A 19,385-nucleotide genomic window follows, 5' to 3' on the forward strand; every position below is an offset into this window, starting at 1 on the left:
TTGGTTAGCTGTTTGACAACAGTTGCGGTGGTGTGGTGAAATGGCAGCGTGCAGAGCCTGGAATTTTATTGTCGAACCATTGGAACTCTCTGCTTGGGGCAGAGCTGGTGCCCTGCAGTATACAGAGTCGGGAACTCTCTGTCACGTCACGGGAACTCTGTGCTTTGTGCAGAGGCCAATTTTTTTTTATTTCACGCTCCTTGATTTCCACGTCCTGTGTTTGTATCTAGGTGTTTAGGTTGCAGGGCAGGTTGCCGTGGTTGTTGCAGTTAGCTCACACCGTGTGGTCAAGGGGCAGTATACTGTAGTGACTGCGGTTAGCCTTTGCAGGGCAGTGTACTGTAGCAGCTGCAGTTAGCTCACACCGTAGAAACCGACGTTGTCTAGGTCAATGGGCAGTGTACTGTGGTTGCTGCAGTTAGTGCATATTTGTTTAGTCTATGTACACTTTTGTCTTGCGATGTGTCACTGTAAGTAGTGTTACTGCATGTGCTCACAAGTAGGATATGGGACTCAAGTGGGCCGGGTAGGTTTGGTGTATAAGGCACCAAGCGATTCTAGGAGGGACATAGGACTGTACACCCTTTTGTTTTCTCTGAACCTGTTTGACAGGTAGCTTCTAGCTGATTCTGAAGATACGTTTCTTCATGTAAACCCGTGCCGGTTCTGACGTGTGTTGGAGGTCCCTGTTAGTGTGTGTCATGTCTGTCGGTTCAGGATTTTAGTGGAATTCAGGGGGGGAGTATGTAGCAGGTATATATAAAATATACTAATATGTATTCCACAAAGAATCCCTCCCTCACGTTTTATTTTAATTTGTTTATTTTTATCTTTTATTCTCAAAGTCTTTTATTTTGAAACCGTTGTCACTTCCTCCCGAAGTGACGTATTTACTTTGGTGCGTGCCTCTTCCCGTTCAGTCTGGCCTGAACGAGGAGAAGCCTATGTAAGCTGTTGACGCCATCTGCTGGCCAAATGTTAATATGTGCCTGTCTGGGATGTTTCAACAGGAGAAATAAAACAATGAATGGCCACAACCATAGACGCCTGGCCTTACGAGCACGCGGAGCAGCTGCTCTCCCACTATTGAACTTGGGGGAGCAAGGATATGATCTTGCTCCACCACTTTTTGATCATATGAAAAATATGATATACCCCCCCCCCCCAATATATAAATCTAACCATAACTACGTAATTTCAATCAAATTAATAATACGCAATGACACTTAATAACACATTTTTAAGTTTCCAAAGATTGCGAACCCCCCCCCCCCCCCCCCCCCCCTGCCCCATTATGGTTTGATCCAGTTCCTCCCATCTCCAGCGCGTAGACCTTGGCTCACACTGCCTCACAGCGCTGCAGTCTGGCTGCAGGAGTCAGTGTAAATATCAAAGCCCACAGAGTGTGTCATAATATTGGTGGCAGGCAGGCAGGCTTTTCCAGTAAGTTGTTCAAATAAAAGGATTATGTTAGACATAAGTTACTATTGAGTGGTAGTAGAACTTCTACGGTTCTACCACGCAATACATAAAAGTGTTTCACGGTCCCGAATTGCGATCTGGTCATACGGTTTCCTCGAATAAATAATAATAACGTTTCCCTCTCTGGTTGGCGTTAGCTTTAGTGCTAGCCGCTAGCTAACGTTATCTAGATATGTGGTGTGAGCTGGATGACGTTGACTTCATTTCCAAACGTTAACGCTATCGCTATCTATATGGCAGACGAGCAGGGCCGGATTAACGACGGCCGCGGCCCGTGGGCCTATAGTGACGAGGGGCCTCCATATTTTTTTTTCCTTTTTTTTTTAGATCGATGTCATGATTGTGCACTGCAGACTCAGGGAGGAGGCAGAGAAGGAGAGAAAGAGACACAAGATTTACAGGTAATGGAAATATATCTTTTTTATCTTTCTTATTAAAAACTTGGCCTATTTGAAAGGAGATTGATTTAATAAAAATGAATGAGCGAAAAATCAATATACAGTGTATATACAGTATAATATATTATTATTATAGTAATTGGCTATCATACTGCAATATAAACTGAGTTTTATAGTGAAAAGAGCAGCTTTATTGGTCAAGATTGAAGGCTCTATATTGCAGGAAATTGCACGTACAGGTTCATTAAATTTAAAAAAAAGTCCTACCCACCCCTTGCCTGTCCTAAAAAAAAATAATAATAATATTATAATAAAAAAAAAAATGTAATAAAAATTATATTCTTGCACCCCCACTTTCAACTATAACTAGGCGGCCATGGCCACAACTGTCTCTTCACTTCCCATACACGACGACATTCAAGAGGGTGGCCTTAGACCAGTTACATGGACATTGGAATTGTTTATTTTGGTCCGTGTTGCACTGCACTGAAACCAAATTCCACCAGCCTGGCTGGGTGGTCATTAAAGAAATTGATTGATTGATTGTGTTGAGCCTGAACACCACAAGGCTCGTCACAGTATACATACTGTATATTAGGCGTGTAACGGTACACAAAAACCACGGTTCAGTACGTACCTCGGTTTTGAAGTCACGGTTCGGTACAGGTTTTCGGTACAGTGGGGGAAAGTTTGGCTTTCCATGTTCCACTCAGGGGTGATGTAGTGTGCAGTTACTGTTAACTCATTGACTGCCAATTTTTTTAACACTTTTTTCAGCCCATTCTCAATGTAAATAAAGTACCAAAATCGACCACAGGAAAAACCATACATAATGTACATTAGGGGTGTAACGGTACGCGGATACGTACTGTACCGCGTCTGATTGATTGATTGATTGATTGAAAACTTTATTAACAGATTGCAGAATGGGTACAATACAGTACAGCTCAATACACACAATTGTTAAGGGGATGCAGACCAGAGAAAGACTTTCGTCTTGTTTACATCAGGGTCCCCCATTTTCAATTCATCAGGACATATATGACATACATGACATACAGATAGTCAGTACTGCTACATCTATACATTTATGACATACCAGATTTGCAAATACAGTACTGTTTGTGATACAGAAGGAGTCAGGAAAAGGGAGTATATACATTTGACGTAGAAACTGTACATTGGAGGAGGTTGGGTGGGGGGGGGTTGGGTACACTGGGATATTGACAACCATACTGGGTAATCTACATTGGAGGTGGTTGGGGGGGGGGGGGGCACACTGTATATACAAGCAAAACTGTACATTGAGGGGGGGGGGGAGACACTGTACAAACAAACAAAATTGTACATTGGACTTGTTATGGTTTGTAACCGACCCCAATCGCACAACACAAGACAGGTATGATGGTTTGCCAAGAAACAGATATTTATTGAACAACAGGGAAATACAGGGAAAAGGGCACTGTCCCTTTAAGGGAGAATCACAAATACAGGAATATAATATGAGGGGAAGGAAAGGTGCCTTTAAGAGGCGGGCAGGAAAAGGGAACACTAAGGGAAAGTAAGGGAACGCCTAAGGGGAAGTAAGGGAACGCCTAAGGGAAAGTAAGGGAACGCCTAAGGGAAGGTTAAGGGAACGCCTTGGGACAGAGGAACTAGAGACTAGGTAAACCAGGGACAAGGAGAACTAGGGAGAGAGGACTAGGGACTAGGAGAGCTAGGGAACAGGAGAAACGGGGACTAGGGGAACTAGGGACAAGGAACTAGGTGGAACTAGAAGGGGGAGAACTAGGGAACAGGAACTAGGTGGAACTAGAAGGGGAGAACTTGGGACCAGGAACTAGGTGGAACTAGAAAGGGGAGAACTAGGGAACAGGAACTAGGTGGAACTAGAAGGGGAGAACTTGGGACCAGGAACTAGGTGGAACTAGAAAAGGGAGAACTAGGGAACAGGAACTAGGTGGAACTAGAAGGGGAGAACTTGGGACAGGAACTAGGTGGAACTAGAAAGGGGACTGAGGCCCGCGGAGGCGGGCTGGGGTACAGGGAGGAACTGGGGACAGGTGGGAAAACATCTGGGCCGCTCTGCAGGACAGAGGAGAGAGTTAATGCACAAAAGGGAAAAAACAGAGCAGGTGCAGAACAGTCCAAATAACAAAGTGAACAAAGTAATAATATCTTCGTGTGACAAACACACAGGGGGAGATGTAAAGTCCAAAAATACTATTCTAAGTGAGAACCAAAAACAGAGGCATTACGCTGGGAGATGAAATGTCCAAACTAACTAACAGAGGCAATACGCTGGGAGATGAAATGTCCAAACTAACTAACAGAGGCAATACGCTGGGAGAGTGACATCACAATCAAAACTCACCCAGGCGTATGCGTAAAGGTACAGGAACAGCAGCGGGAACGGGGGCAAGGGCACTACGCTGAGTGAGTGACATCACAATCAAAACTCACCCAGGCGTATGCGTAAAGGTACGGGGACAGCAGCGGGAACGGGGGCAAGGGCACTACGCTGAGTGAGTGACATCACAATCAAAACTCACCCAGGCGTATGCGTAAAGGTACGGGGACAGCAGCGGGAACGGGGGCAAGGGCACTACGCTGGGTGAGTGACATCACAATCAAAACTCACCCAGGCGCATGCGTAATGGTACAGGGACAGCAACGGGAACGAAGGCATCGCCACCGGGGCGGCTGGCTGTCCGAGCCGAGGGAGAGAGTGCTGGAACAGTGGCGGTGACGAGGGCATCGTCCACCGGGTAGCCGCTGTCGGAGCCGAGGAACAGAGTGCTGGAACAGTGGCGGTGACGAGGGCATCGTCCACCGGGTAGCCGCTGTCGGAGCCGAGGAACAGAGTGCGCGCCACACCTTGGTGTGCGCGTCGGAACAGGGAGCTGGAACAGTGGCGGTGGCGAGGATGTCGTCCACCGGGTAGCCACTGTCGGGCCGAGGAACAGAGTGCGCGCCACACCTTGGTGTGCGCGTCGGAACAGGGAGCTGGAACAGTGGCGGTGGCGAGGATGTCGTCCACCGGGTAGCCACTGTCGGAGCCGAGGAACAGAGTGGCGCGCCACACCTTGGTGTGCGCGTCGGAACAGAGAGACGCATCGGGGTGCGTCTGCCAGGAGGAGTGTGCCAAGCACGAAGGTCTGGAAGATGCGCGTCGGCGCGCTGAGGTCTGGAGAGCGTGCCAAGCTCGAAGGTCTAGGAGATGCGCGTTGCGCGCTGGTCTGGAGAGCGTGCCAAGCTCGAGCGTCCTTGGAAGATGCGCGTTGCGCGCTGGTCTGGAGAGCGTGCCAAGCTCGAGGGTTCTTGGAAGATGCGCGTTGCGCGCTGGTCTGGAGAGCGTGCCAAGCTCGAGCGTCCTTGGAAGATGCGCGTTGCGCGCTGAGGACTGGAGAGCGTGCCAAGCTCGAGCGTCCTTGGAAGATGCGCATTGCGCGCTGAGGACTGGAGAGCGTCTGCGCTGGTCTGGATGTGCGTCAGGACGACAGCTGCGCGGGGGGTCTGAAGTGGATGACTGGGATGCCTCCCGTGGAAGTCTAGGGAGCGCAGACCAGTCCCACTCTCAGGCAACGGCGACAGCAGGCGAAGGCTGGAGCAAACATCTCGACGCCGGAGAATGGAACAGCATAGGCAGACAGAGGATCTCCCGAAAGAGTCTAGATGTTTAGAGAATATGACTCGGCAAGTATACAACACGACCCCACGCCAAAACGAGGGGAAGCGCCCTGGTATTTAAAGCCCACAGGGGGACTAATTAGCCTGCCACCACAGGTGCGAGAGATAATAGAATATCAAACAGGTGTGGCCACTAAGGGTAAGGAACGAGAGGGTGGGGGCTAGAGAGAGTGAGTAGGGAATTCCTAACAGTAGGCTTAAAGAAGACAGAGAATAGGGAATTCCTAACAGTAGGCTTAAAGAAGACAGAGAATAGGGAATTCCTAACAGTAGGCTTAAAGAAGACAGAGAAAAGGTAGTGAGCAGCGGGCAAAACCTCACAGGACTATTGACAAAACCATACTAGGTAAATGACTGTACATTGGAGGGGGTTGGGTTAGGATATTTACAGGGGCCAGTGTTGAATTGCAGTCTCCCGTAGGTGTCCCTTGAGAGAGGTTTTGAAAGTGGGTAGTGATCCACATTCCTTTACAGCTTTGGGTAGGGCGTTCCACATTGATGTGGCATAATTGCGAAACGTGTTTAGTCCCTTATTTGAGCCGAATCTGGGTTTAACATGATTTGTGGAGCTCCCTCTGGTGTTGTGATCGTGGTATTCACTGACCTTTGGGAAGTATTTTGACATGTACATGGGTACCTTGGTCGTGTAGTGTATCTTGTAGACCAGGCCCATTGCAAGTTGCTGTACTCTGTCGTCTACTCTAAGCCATCCTAGGTTGTCAAAGTGGGCAGGGGTGAGGTGGGTTCTAGGAGTAAGGTCAAGCAGTAGTCTGACCAGTTTGTTTTGAGATGTTTGTAATTTTGTTTTTAGCGCCTTTGAGGTGCTTTGGTACCATGAGGTGCAAGCATAGTCGTAGTACCCCTGAATGAGTGCTCCTGCCAGAGTCTTCAGGGTATTCTTGTTTACCAGAGAGGAGATCCGGTACAAGAATCGAGTTCGTTGGTTGACTTTTTTTATTACATTGGATGCCATTTTGTCACAGGAGAGATTAGCCTCTAGGATGGAACCCAGGTAGGTAATTTCATCTTTCCTTGTGACAATATTGTCACCCACTGTAACTGAGAAGCCGTCGGTCTTGCTGAGTTTGTTATTTGAACCGAAGAGAATGGACTCTGTTTTGCCCATGTGTAATGATAGTTTGTTATCAGCGAGCCATATGCAGATTCTGCCTAGTTCCGAGCTGAGGGTTTTTTCAACCTGTAACTTGTTCTTGTCAGAGACCAGCAGGGCTGAGTCGTCCGCAAACAGGAACAAGTTGCAGTCACAAGCTGACGACATGTAATTTGCATAAATTAGGAACAGTAGCGGTCCTAGTATGCTTCCTTGTGGAACACCACAGCTCACTGTGAGGGGGGGGGATAGGGTACCGTTTACCTCCACCATCTGTTCCCTCCCCTCAAGGTAGGATTGCATCCAGCTCACTGATAGACTATCAAAACCAATTGCTTTTAGCTTGTCAATCAGAATGGAGTGATTGACCGTGTCAAAGGCCTTTTGTAGGTCAATGTGGTCCTCCGGTACAGTACGGGTTGTGCACCGTACGATTGCAACGGTGCGGAACCTTTTTTTGCGGAACTTAAATCCCCCCGGCCCCACGTAATTTATCAACAACACTGCGGTCTGCTGTGAGCATTATAAAACAAACGTGTGTTTAACCGACCGTGAATTAAAGTGTCAATGCTGTTTGTCATTTTAACAGCAGATACTTTCTTAAATGCCATCCTCCCGACAGAGCGGTGTTGACGGGGAGCTCTGATGGGTTCGCTTGGTGGTGTTATTAGCATTGAACAGCTAACCGAAAGCTAGCATTAACTAACGTTAAAGGTTTAGCCATAACGTTACCTTGGCTAAAGTTGGGGCTATTCATAATCCAGCAATAATGGCTGCAGACCTGCAAGCAAAGCACAGCAAGTTGGCAAAGGAGTATTCCAACGTAAATCACATTTTCACCAGTAAAGTTACATTCTTTCCATCTCCCGTTAGCTCATGCTAGCTAACCTAGCTCACGTTAGAGTCGTATCTGAACCACCTCGCGTACACAATTAATGACATGTTGTGGACAGCCATATCGTGACAATGTTTAGCTTTTAGTGCCAAATGATAAGAGTCTGAGGCGGAGTCTCAAGAGAGAATGTTGAATATTTAATGTGCAAAAATCACAACAGATCCTCTGTGCTACTTCAACGGAGCCTTGTAGACTGAGTAGGGTATATCTGCAGAGCCACTGGGTAGCGAGTGCAACACCGTGTAATGTCCGTGTGGATCATTGGAGTAGGGTATATCTGCAGTGCTGCAGCCCCATACTACAGCCCCATATGTTTATAATTTTTTAAACATACACATAAACATAAACATAACAACATAAAATTAGATATACAAGCATTAATTAACAGTACACATCCAATTAAATCACCATTTAAATAAATGTATTATACGAGATATACCTAATACTTGCTATCCCTACACAATTATGCTCTCGCTCGCTCCCCCCCCCCCCCCGGACCCCTACTTGGATAATCCATCCATTATCATTCGATCCTTACCTGGCACTACAATTCATATGCTAGCTTTTATTCTCTCCACCACTTCTAACCACATTGCAATTTTGGATTCACTGACACCTAAAATCCTTGCTGTGGATATTTCTAGATAAATCACATCGAGATATGTAAGAATCCAAACCTTCCTACAAATCTTTTCCGGTTGAAACCATCGTGATGCTATCAGCTTTTTAGCCGCTGTGATACCTGATAAAACTAATCTCTTTAGCTGTATAGGGACTGCAAACTCAAAAACATCATTCAACAGCAATACAGAGGGGTGTACAGGTATATTCAGAATTAAGAAATTTGATAATTGCTGGGACACTTCTTTCCAGAATATCTTAACTGGTGGGCAATCCCAGTACATGTGCATAAATGTACCCTCCTCCCCTTTTGTACATAAGGAGCATCTGGAGTCTTGTTTAAGTCCCATTCTGTTCAATCTTATACGAGTCAGGTATGTCCTATGAATATATATGTTATGGTTTGTCACCAACCCCAACAGCACGGCACAGACAGGTAGTTCAGAGTTAGCCAAAAACCAGGGCGTATTTATTTCCAAAATAACAGGGGATAGAAAAAACAACAGAAAGCATAAGTGGGGAATGTTCTTGGCAGAGTAGCCTGCGGCTCTGCAGCTCGTCTCGGTGCAGAGACGGCACAGTGGAGTTGCGCCTCTGACTCTGCGGCTCTGCAGCTACTCGAAGATCCAACTCGGGGAGGAACAGAGAGAGAGAGAGTTGTCAACAAACAAGCCAACGGAATACAAGGCAGTCCAGTCCTCCTTAGCTGAGTCCAGTATAAACACAAGTGACTTAATCTTCAGTGTTACCAACACACAAGTTTAGCTGAGTCCAGTATCAGCACAAGTGACTTAATCTTCAGTGTTACCAACACACAAGTTTAGCTGAGTCCAGTACAAACAAAAACGGCAAATCTTCAGTGTTACCCAAACACATAAAAACAGAAAGGTCCCGAGTCAGGAAGATGCAAAGAAAAACAGAGTATCCAAAAAGTACGTTCCAAACTCACCAAGGCGCAATTGCGCAAAGCGGGCAACGAGGCACAGATCCAACGGATGACAGAGAAAAGCAACAGCGGCGACTTCCATAGACGTCCTGGAGAAAAACAGACGAGGTACAACACAGGAGGGAACAAGCAGCAGCCAGTGGTAATCCAAAACGACCCGACCCAGAACGTTAGGAACACCAGAGTATATAAAGGGCTCCACCGAGCTGATTAGAACTCACTTCAGGTGCGCGAAGGTAATTGGTACCTTGAAGCGTGCGGAATAGGACCAATCCTCACAGTACCCCCCCCCTCCACGGGAGCCACCCGGCGACCTGCCCGGCCTCGGCTTCCCCGGATGGGACCGAGGGCGGCACGGAATGGGAAGTGGCTGTAATAGGCCGGAGGGTGCCTGGTGGGAGGCCTTGCTGCGGGCGCAGACCGTGCAGGCCAGAACAAAACCCCTTACGTCGTTCCTCATGGTGGGCCACCAGAATCGACGAGCCAGGAAGGAGAAAGTGCGGCGTACGCCGGGGTGGCAGGCAAACAGGCTGGTATGGCCCCATCGGAGAACCCGGGACCGGACTGAGTCGGGGACGAAGAGGCGACGAAAAGGAACGTTGCTGGGAGCGGGATGGAAACGTAGGGCACGGCACGCCTGACCACGGTCTCGATGCCCAAGGTGACCACTCCCACCACCCTGACCTCTGGGAGGATGGGAGTCGGATCCTCAGCGGTTGGAGCCCCCTTGGAGTGTAACCGGGACAGAGAGTCGGCCTTCTCAGGGACGGTCAGACTGTAGAGGCGGCTGCCGGGAAGGGGGGCCCCTGAGCGGAGGTTGATGGCACAGTCGTAAGGCCGGTGAGGAGGAAGGGCCTGAGCCCGGGACTTGCTGAAAACCTCCCCGAGGTCGTGGTACTCAGGGGGAATAGTTGAGAGGTCCGAGGGCGGCACACAAGGGGAACTCCGGGGCGAAGGACTGGACGCCGCCTGAAGACACTGGGCATGACAGGAGGAGCTCCACCCCCTGATGGTGCCGGAGGACCAGGCGATGTGGGGCTGATGCAGCGCGAGTCAGGGCCGACCCAGGACTACTGGGACAAGAAGGGATCTGGTAATAAAGAACTGGAGTCTCTCAACGTGGTTACCAGCAATGGTGAGGAGGACAGGACAGGTGCGTTGGGTGATGTCAGCCAGGCGGTGATGATCCAGCGCGAAAACCTCCAAGGGCCGCTCGAGGTCCTCAAATGGAATGTGGCCTGGGTGGCAAACTCAACGTCCAGGAAACTCCCCTCAGCACCAGAGTCAATGAGTGCACCCACCGTCGCCCGCTGGTCCGCCCAGGCTAGGGTGACGCTCGTCAGACGGTTAGGTGGTGCACGGGTGTGGGAACAGGAAAAACGGCTCACCAGGATCTCCCGGGGTCCCGGCGAGCCTGGTCCTTCTGGCCGGGTAGGGCAATTGGAGATACGGTGTCCATCCCGGCCGCAGTAGAGACAAAGGCCGGACCTGAGCCTGGATTCCCGTTCGGCCGGGCTAAAGCGGGTGCGTCCCAGCTGCATGGGTTCCTCCTTGGTCACAGCTCGGGAGGGAAAAAAGCCACCAGTCGCGGAGGGGGCAGGACGGTCGGCAGAACAGTCACGAGTACGGGGGGTCTGGGGAACGTCTGGGGGTCCCAGTCGTGCTCTCTCACGCCTTCTCTCCCGGAGGCGGCCGTCGATGCAAATGGCGAGGCTGATTAGGCCCTCGAGAGAATCGGGCTCCTCTCAGGTCGCGAGCTGGTCCCTTACAGCGTCGTTGAGCCCCTTCAGGAAGGTGAGATGAAGCGCCCGATCATTCCAACCGTTCTCGGCTGTTCAGACTGCGGCCAGTCTGAACTCCAGCGCGTAGTCGATGACACTGCCACTGCCCTGCCGGAAGGTGCCCAACCGAGCTCCCGGGTCCTGGCCACGAGCTGGGTGGTGGAAAACCCTTCGGAGCTCTGCCATGAAGTCTGGGTAGGAGAAACAAAAATCGGCCCTCATAGACCAGGAAGCAGTAACCCACTGTGCTGCTCGGCCTGTGAGCAGGTTAGTCATGTAAGCTAATCGGGCTCCCTCTGACGTAAATCGGCTGGGTTGATGAATGAAAACCAACTCACATTGCATGATGAATGTGGCACAATCCTCGAAGTTACCGTAAAACAAACGTGGTTCGGAGAGCCGGGGCTCCCGAGGTGCGAGGTCGGGAGGTGCGGGGTCGGTCGCGGCGGCGGGTGGTGATCTGGCTGGGACTCCTGGCACAGGTGGGGTTAAAAGCAGGGTGTTAAATGCTGCACTGAGAGCCTGTAGCTGGTGCAGAATATCAGCCTGCTGATTACCCTGGGTAGTCTGCTGGGTGGCCAGAGTGTCAAGGGAATCCAGAATAAGCTGGACCTGGGCCCGGAGGTACTGCACAGCAGCCGCAGCCGCACCTAACTGTTGGGTGTGGTCGTTGGTCAACTGGATCTGGACCGCCAACGCTGCCCTAACTCTGTCTGTGTCGGCTGGGGTCGACATGGTCGGGTCGTAATGTTATGGTTTGTCACCAACCCCAACAGCACGGCACAGACAGGTAGTTCAGAGTTAGCCAAAAACCAGGGCGTATTTATTTCCAAAATAACAGGGGATAGAAAAAACAACAGAAAGCACAAGTGGGGAATGTTCTTGGCAGAGTAGCCTGCGGCTCTGCAGCTCGTCTCGGTGCAGAGACGGCACAGTGGCGTTGCGCCTCTGACTCTGCGGCTCTGCAGCTACTCGAAGATCCAACTCGGGGAGGAACAGAGAAAGAGAGAGTTGTCAACAAACAAGCCAACTGAATACAAGGCAGTCCAGTCCTTCTTAGCTGAGTCCAGTATAAACACAAGTGACTTAATCTTCAGTGTTACCAACACACAAGTTTAGCTGAGTCCAGTACAAACAAAAAACAGCAAATCTTCAGTGTTACCCAAACACACAAAAACAGAAAGGTCCCGAGTCAGGAAGATGCGAAGAAAAACAGAGTATCCAAAAAGTACGTTCCAAACTCACCAAGGCGCAATTGCGCAAAGTTGGCAACGAGGCACAGATCCAACGGATGACAGAGAAAAGCAACAGCGGCGACTTCCATAGACGTCCTGGAGAAAAACAGACGAGGTACAACACGGGAGGGAACAAGCAGCAGCCAGTGGTAATCCAAAACGACCCGACCCAGAACGTTAGGAACACCAGAGTATATAAAGGGCTCCACTGAGCTGATTAGAACTCACTTCAGGTGCGCGAAGGTAATTGGTACCTTGAAGCATGCGGAATCGGACCAATCCTCACAATATAGTTAAGATTGATTTGTTGATGGTCCGGGTTACGTGACGCAAGTCGAACGTTTGCCCAGGCTTTTTGCCAATCAACATTTTTTTCCAGGTCTGGTATATCCCTCCTCCAGACTGAGTCTAGGGGGAGGATTCCATATGAGGACGTTAGTAATTGAAGATAAAAATCTGATACAAAACCTCTCGATGTCTCTCTTTCATAGAAGAATTTGTGGTATCTGTGGTGTTCAATTGGTATCCTTAATGGGACTCCATGAGCCTTCAAACATACCAATAACTGTGCGTAAAAATAATATGTGGATCTGGTGAGATAAATTTTTTTATGTATTTCTTCATATTGTGGGATCGCAAGAAAGGATGAAACGGGAGACAGTAGTCGAGTCTTTCCTTTACTTCCCAACATAAATTACATACATCAAAACAGAGTGCAGAGGCGTTTAACGTTACTACTTCAAAGTGACAGCAGCCAGCTGACAGCTGACAGGTGACCTAATATACGTCACCAAATACCCACACCGTTCCCAGAATCCCCAGGCTTAAAGGAGCATTCCTCTGCTCCTCAAGTCCAGTGAATGTCTGCACCAATTGTGCGTGATAAGTGTCACCACACAGGCCCCCCCAGAATTCACAATAACCCCCCAAAAGATCATCCACAGTCAACGAGGCGGGGGGCGGATCAGGCGCCCAAAACGAGTCCGTATCACCCGTGCAGGGGTAGAGGTGGGGATTGGGGCGTGTGGGGGGGATTCAGGAGATATGAGGTGACTAGAGGGAAAAGCAGTTGGCAGGGGCCGGGCAGGGGGTCGTCCACGCCGCGGGGGCCGGGCCAGTTCAACTGGCCTGTCTAGGTCCAAATGGGCAGGCTTGAGCCGGTCGACCGATACCCGCTCTGACCTTCCTCCAATGTCCACCATGAAGTTCTTAGGCCCCGCCTCCAGGACGCGAAAAGGGCCGTCGTAAGGGGGCTGCAGAGGAGTACGGTGGCTGTCATGGCGAATGAAAACATACCTGGCTGACTGCAGATCCCTAGGCATGTAGGACTGCGGGAGGCAGTGCTGGGAAGTTGGGACTGGGGTGAAAGCACCGGCGCCATCCCTGAGCACAGTCCGAGATGAGGTGACCGACCAGGGAGCCTCGGCATCCGGGAGGAACTCCCCAGGGACTCGCAGCGGCTGTCCGTACACCAGCTCAGCAGCCGAGGCCTGCAGGTCTTCTTTGGGGGCGGAGCGCAGGCCAAGCATGACCCAGGGAAGCCGGTCGACCCAGTTGCAGTCCGTAAGGCTGGCCCGCAGAGCAGCCTTCATAGAGCGGTGAAACCGTTCACACAAGCCGTTGCCCTGTGGGTTGTAGGCTGTGGTGCGGTGGAGCTTCACTCCCAGGCCCTCGGCGACTGCAGTCCAGAGCCCGGACGTAAACTGTGGGCCCCGGTCGGATGTGAGATCAGATGGTGTGCCAAAACGGGCTACCCAGGACCCAATGAACGCCCGGGCCACCTCGGCGGATGTGGTCGATGCCAGCGGGACCACCTCCGGCCACCTAGTGGTTCTGTCCACCATGGTGAGGAGGTGAGTGAACCCGTGGGAGGGGGGCAGGGGACCCACCAGGTCCACATTGACATGGTCAAAGCGCCTCTCCGGCACGAGAAACGGTGCCAAGGGGGCTTTGGTGTGACGGTGTATCTTTGCACGCTGGCACGCCACGCAGGAGCCGGCCCAGGCTGCGATGTCCTTCCTGAGGCCATGCCAGACGAATTTAGCACTGACCAGCTTAGTTGACGCCTTCACCCCCGGGTGCGACAGGCCATGGATGGCTTCGAATACCTGCCGCCGCCAGCCAGCGGGAACCATCGGACGGGGCTGAGCGGTGGAGACGTCGCAGAGGAGCGTGGTGTTGGCAATACCAACCTGCACATCCTCTAACCTTAGCCCAGTGTCGGCTGTTCGGTAGGCCTGCATGTCCTTGTCAGTGGCCTGGTCGGCAGCCATGGCAGCGTAGTCCAGTCCCAAGTGGACGGCCCCCACCACCGTCCGGGAGAGGCAGTCAGCGACGTAGTTGTCTTTACCTGCGACATGCCGTAAGTCCGTGGTAAACTCGGAGATGGCGGAGAGTTGGCGCTGCTGGCGCCCTGACCACGGCTCGGTGGCCTTGGCCATGGCGAAGGTGAGTGGCTTGTGATCCACAAAGGCAGTAAACCGTCGGCCCTCCAGCAGGAATCTGAAGTGCCTGATGGCCAGGAAGAGGCCTAGGAGCTCCCGGTCAAAGGTGCTGTACTTTCTTTCATTGTCCCGCAGCTGGCGACTGAAGAAAGCAAGCGGTTGCCAGCCCCCCCCCACCCACTGTTCGTACACTGCCCCCACTGCGTAGTCTGAGGCGTCAGTTGTGAGGGCGATAGGGGCGGTAGGAAATGGGTGTGCCAGTAATGCGGCATTGGCCAGTGCAGTTTTAGCGCCCAAAAAAGCGTCGTCGGTACACGGGGACCAGTCCACCTCGGCCTTGGGGTCCTTACCACGCAGGGCCTCATACAAGGGGCACATGAGGTGAGCAGCACGGGGAATGAACCTGTTGTAGAAGTTCACCATGCCTAGGAACTCCTGCAGGGACTTCACGGTGCGGGGGCGTGGAAAGCTGGCAACGGCGTCCACCCTGGCAGGGAGCGGAACGGCTCCCTCTGCTGAGACCCTGTGCCCGAGGAAATCTATAGACGACCGGCTGAACTGGCACTTGGCGGGGTTAACAATGAGCCCATGTGCACTGAGCCGCTCAAACAACTGCCTGAGATGTGTCAGGTGCTCCTCTGCAGACGTGCTGGCTACGAGAATGTCGTCCAAGTATACGAACATGAATGCCATATCCCGCAGCACCGAGTCCATCAGTCGCTGGAAAGTCTGTGCCGCCCCCTTGAGGCCAAAGGGCATCCGCAGAAACTCGAACAGGCCAAAAGGAGTGATGACCGCCGTCTTGGGAACGTCCCGTGGGTGAACTGGTACCTGGTGGTATCCCCGCACCAAGTCCACCTTGGAAAAGATGGTGGTCCCCGCCAGGTGGGCGGAGAAGTCCTGTATATGCGGGACGGGGTACCGGTCCGGGGTCGTGGCGTTGTTTAGGCGTCGGAAATCGCCACAGGGACGCCACCCACCATCAGCCTTAGTGACCATATGCAGGGGGGAGGCCCACGGACTGTCAGAACGGCGCACAATTCCAAGGCGTTCCATGGTTGCAAATTCCTCCCTGGCAATGGAGAGCTTAGCTGGGTCAAGGCGCCGAGCACGTGCATAGACCGGGGGACCGACAGTGGCTATATAGTGCTCCACGCCATGCTTAGCGACTGCTGAGGAAAATGTAGGCGTGGTGAGGATAGGGAACTCCGCTAGGAGGCGCTGATATACATCCCCAGCAGCAAGCATGTTGGACAGACCTAGTGTCCCTGGCCCTCCCAGCGTGCACGGGTAGGTAGCGAAGGAGACAGCATCGATTAGGCGACAGTTTGTAATGTCCACTAGCAGCCTGAATGCACACAGGAAGTCCGCGCCGAGGAGAGGAACTGACACAGCGGCCATGACAAACTCCCACCCGAAACGGCGCCCGCCAAAACACACCTCTACATACCTGGTTCCGTAGGTACGTATAGGCGTGCCATTAGCAGCGTCCATGGGGGGACCGTGGCCCCCAGCCATAGTGTCCACAGCTGTAGCAGGCAGGATGCTTCGTTGCGCGCCCGAGTCGACTAGTAGTCGCCGGCCAAATAAGGTGTCCTTAATAAATAGCAGCCTGCTGCCTCCGCCAACACTCATGGCTGTTAATGAGCATTGGCCCTGGCGTTTCCCTGGTCACTGTAATTGCACGGTGGGCGACACTGTTTGGCCCTGGCGCCAAACCGGTTATGGAAATAACACCATCCACTGTTACCTTGGCGACGGGCAGTCACTGCTGCAGCGGCGTCCGCAGCGTCCACTAGGTGGGTAGGTGGGTGGTAGGCTGGAAGCAGCGCATGCACAAACTGCTGTCGGTTGGCGAGATAAATCCTGTCCGCTTCGGCAGCCAGCGCGCGGTAGTCCTTGGTGAAGGAGACGGGAGAGCTGGCCAGGGCGGTGCGCACAGGCGCTGGGAGCTGACGCATGAAAACATGTTTAAATAAAAAAGAGGGATCTGCCGAGCCCAAAACGGACAGCATCCTGTCCATCAGTTCGGACGGCTTGCCGTCGCCGAGGCCGTTAAGTGACAATAGACGATCCGCCTTTTCAATCTCCGACAGTTCAAATAATTGCAAAAGGAATGCCTTGATAGCGTCATATTTGCCGGCAGCTGGCGGGGCTTCCAGCAGCCCCATAGCACGGGCCGTCGTCTGGGCATCCAATGCTGCTACCACATGATAATATTTCGTAACATCCTGTGTTATTCCTCTCAACTCGAACTGAGCTTCAATGTGTTGAAACCAGGGTCGAGGGCTGTGATGCCAGAAGTCGGGTAACTTGATTGCAGCGGCGTAGATAATGTTCACTTCTCCGTCCGTCATGATGTAATATTCCTCACGTACTTCGGGTCACCAATGTGGGATCGCAAGAAAGGATGAAACGGGAGACAGTAGTCGAGTCTTTCCTTTACTTCCCAACATAAATTACATACATCAAAACAGAGTGCAGAGGCGTTTAACGTTACTACTTCAAAGTGACAGCAGCCAGCTGACAGCTGACAGGTGACCTAATATACGTCACCAAATACCCACACCGTTCCCAGAATCCCCAGGCTTAAAGGAGCATTCCTCTGCTCCTCAAGTCCAGTGAATGTCTGCACCAATTGTGCGTGATAAGTGTCACCACAATATCTACAAAAACCCTGTTTGTTGAAAATATCTCCTAATGTGTGTATGCCCTGCTTTTCCCATTTATGGTATCTTATAGGTCGTTTTCCAATCAGGAGTGCATTGTTATTGAATAGGGGAGTATGACTATGCCATTTATGTGGGTTAGAATATTTTTTTTGTGTTTCACGCCATATCCGGATCGCATGAGTAATAATGGGGCCAAATTTCAATTTGCATTGCTTAATTGATAATTTGGTGTATACTATGTCCTGCAGTCTATGTGGTGCTACTATATTTACTTCTAAATTTCTCCAGGATACTGATGCTTGGGAATCAAACCAAGTTGTCAGTGGTCTTAAAGTGTACGCCTTAAAATAGTGGTAAAAATCAGGATTCATATTTTATGTCATTGTCTTGTCTCTCTCTCTCTGCCAATTTGGGACAGTAGTTAACTAAATTATCAATGTGTAGCGGGCGCGTGCATACAAGAATACGCCAACTCGACTGATGCGCCAACTCGCCAAGTACCCACCTGGCTACTTTGCATAACAATAGCTCAGGTCGTCAGGTGGGTTCAGGGGTGCAGTGCACTGCTCATGCCACGCTGTACCATGCCGTTCCACCACCTTTCTGAGCAGAAGCACACAAAAATGCGTTCACAACTTTCACTCGACTCGTCGTGCCGTGCGCCAAGTACCGGTACTCACCTAGCTACCAGTGTTAATTTTGTCAACTAAAATTATGACGAAAGATGTTCGTCAACAAAGGTTTTTTTCATGACGACAACGAGACGTGACGTCACGTTATTGAAGACCATGTCACGCTAATGAGACTAAATCGTTTATTAAATATCGTTGACCACAACTGAGGACACAAAAATTACTAAAACAAGACGAGACAAAATAATTATAACTTTTCTTAATGCCATCGTCCCGAGTCAGAGCAGTGGCAACTGACAGAGAATGAGGCACCCCGATGTGGGCCACCTCCCAATCTCTTAACCACCCATCTCCACTGCTTGTCTTGAAGATGCACCAATCAGGGGCAACCAAACCAATCAGGGAGATGAGTGGCATCTGCGGAAACAGAAACAGCGATTAGGAGATGACACAACACCACACATAGAAAACACAAATAATATATTACCCTGATGTTACATGGTGTTAAAATATATGGCAATAATGATAATGAACAACCCACGTACGTGAAACCTCCCCCCATAGAAGCGAACCTACCGGGTGAACAAAACATTATTTCCTATACAACCAACATCAGAGCAGTACCCCCAGACCTACCCTCTGGATAAGGCATCGGCCACAACATTGTCCACCCCCTTTTTGTGACGGATGACAATGTTGTAGCCCTGCACCAACAGGGCCCAACGCATCGACCGCTGGTTGTGGTTATACATATGAGCCAAGAACACCAGGGGATTGTGGTCCGTGTGGACCAACACCGGAATAGCGCTGGAACCCACGTACACCTCGAAGTGCTGGAGAGCGAGGAGCATCGCCAGCGTCTCCTTCTCGATGGTCGAGTAGTTCAACTGATGCAGCTTGAACTTCACAGAGAAGTAGCAAACCGGATGATGCACCTCGCCCTCTCCCGCCTGCAACAGCACAGCTCCAGCCCCAGCAGCACTCGCGTCGACCTCCAGCTGAAAGGGCAACGCAAAGTCAGGGGCTGCCAGAACAGGAGCACTGCATAGGAGAGACTTAGCAGCCTCGAAGGTGCACTGACACTCCTCGGACCACACAAAAGGTACAATAGGACTACATAAAGAAGTGAGGGGAGCCACCACCACAGAAAAATTCCTACAAAAACACCGGTAATACCCTGCCATCCCCAGGAAACGCCGTAGCTCGCGTCTCGTGGAAGGAGCCGGATACGCCAGGATCGCTGTCACCTTAGCGTCCACCGGGCGGACCTGTCCGTGACCCACCTGCTTCCCCAAGTACGTCACCATGGCTTTCCCAAACTCACACTTGGCGAGGTTCAGAGTTAACGAAGCCTCCGCCAAGCGTGCAAAAACCACCCGTAATTTGTCAATGTGCTCCCCTCAAGTGTCCGAGTACACCACCACATCGTCCAAATAGACGTTACACTTAGACACACCCCCCAACACCATGTGCATCAA

The 19,385-nt window shown here is 51.2% G+C and overlaps 1 protein-coding gene across 1 annotated transcript in view; it reads left to right on the top strand.

Annotated features, from left to right (window-relative positions):
* LOC311239067 (uncharacterized protein) overlaps positions 1-19,385 on the top strand; it is an 83,315-nt gene that overhangs the window by 53,804 nt on the left and 10,126 nt on the right. The window contains exon 4 of the mRNA XM_084327297.1: positions 1,810-1,883. Coding sequence (XP_084183423.1) covers positions 1,810-1,883 — 74 coding nt within the window. The remainder of the gene's footprint in view (positions 1-1,809; positions 1,884-19,385) is intronic.

Source organism: Notolepis coatsorum (genome assembly GCF_963971535.1).
Source record: "Notolepis coatsorum genome assembly, chromosome: 13".
NCBI classification, from domain to species: domain Eukaryota; kingdom Metazoa; phylum Chordata; class Actinopteri; order Aulopiformes; family Paralepididae; genus Notolepis; species Notolepis coatsorum.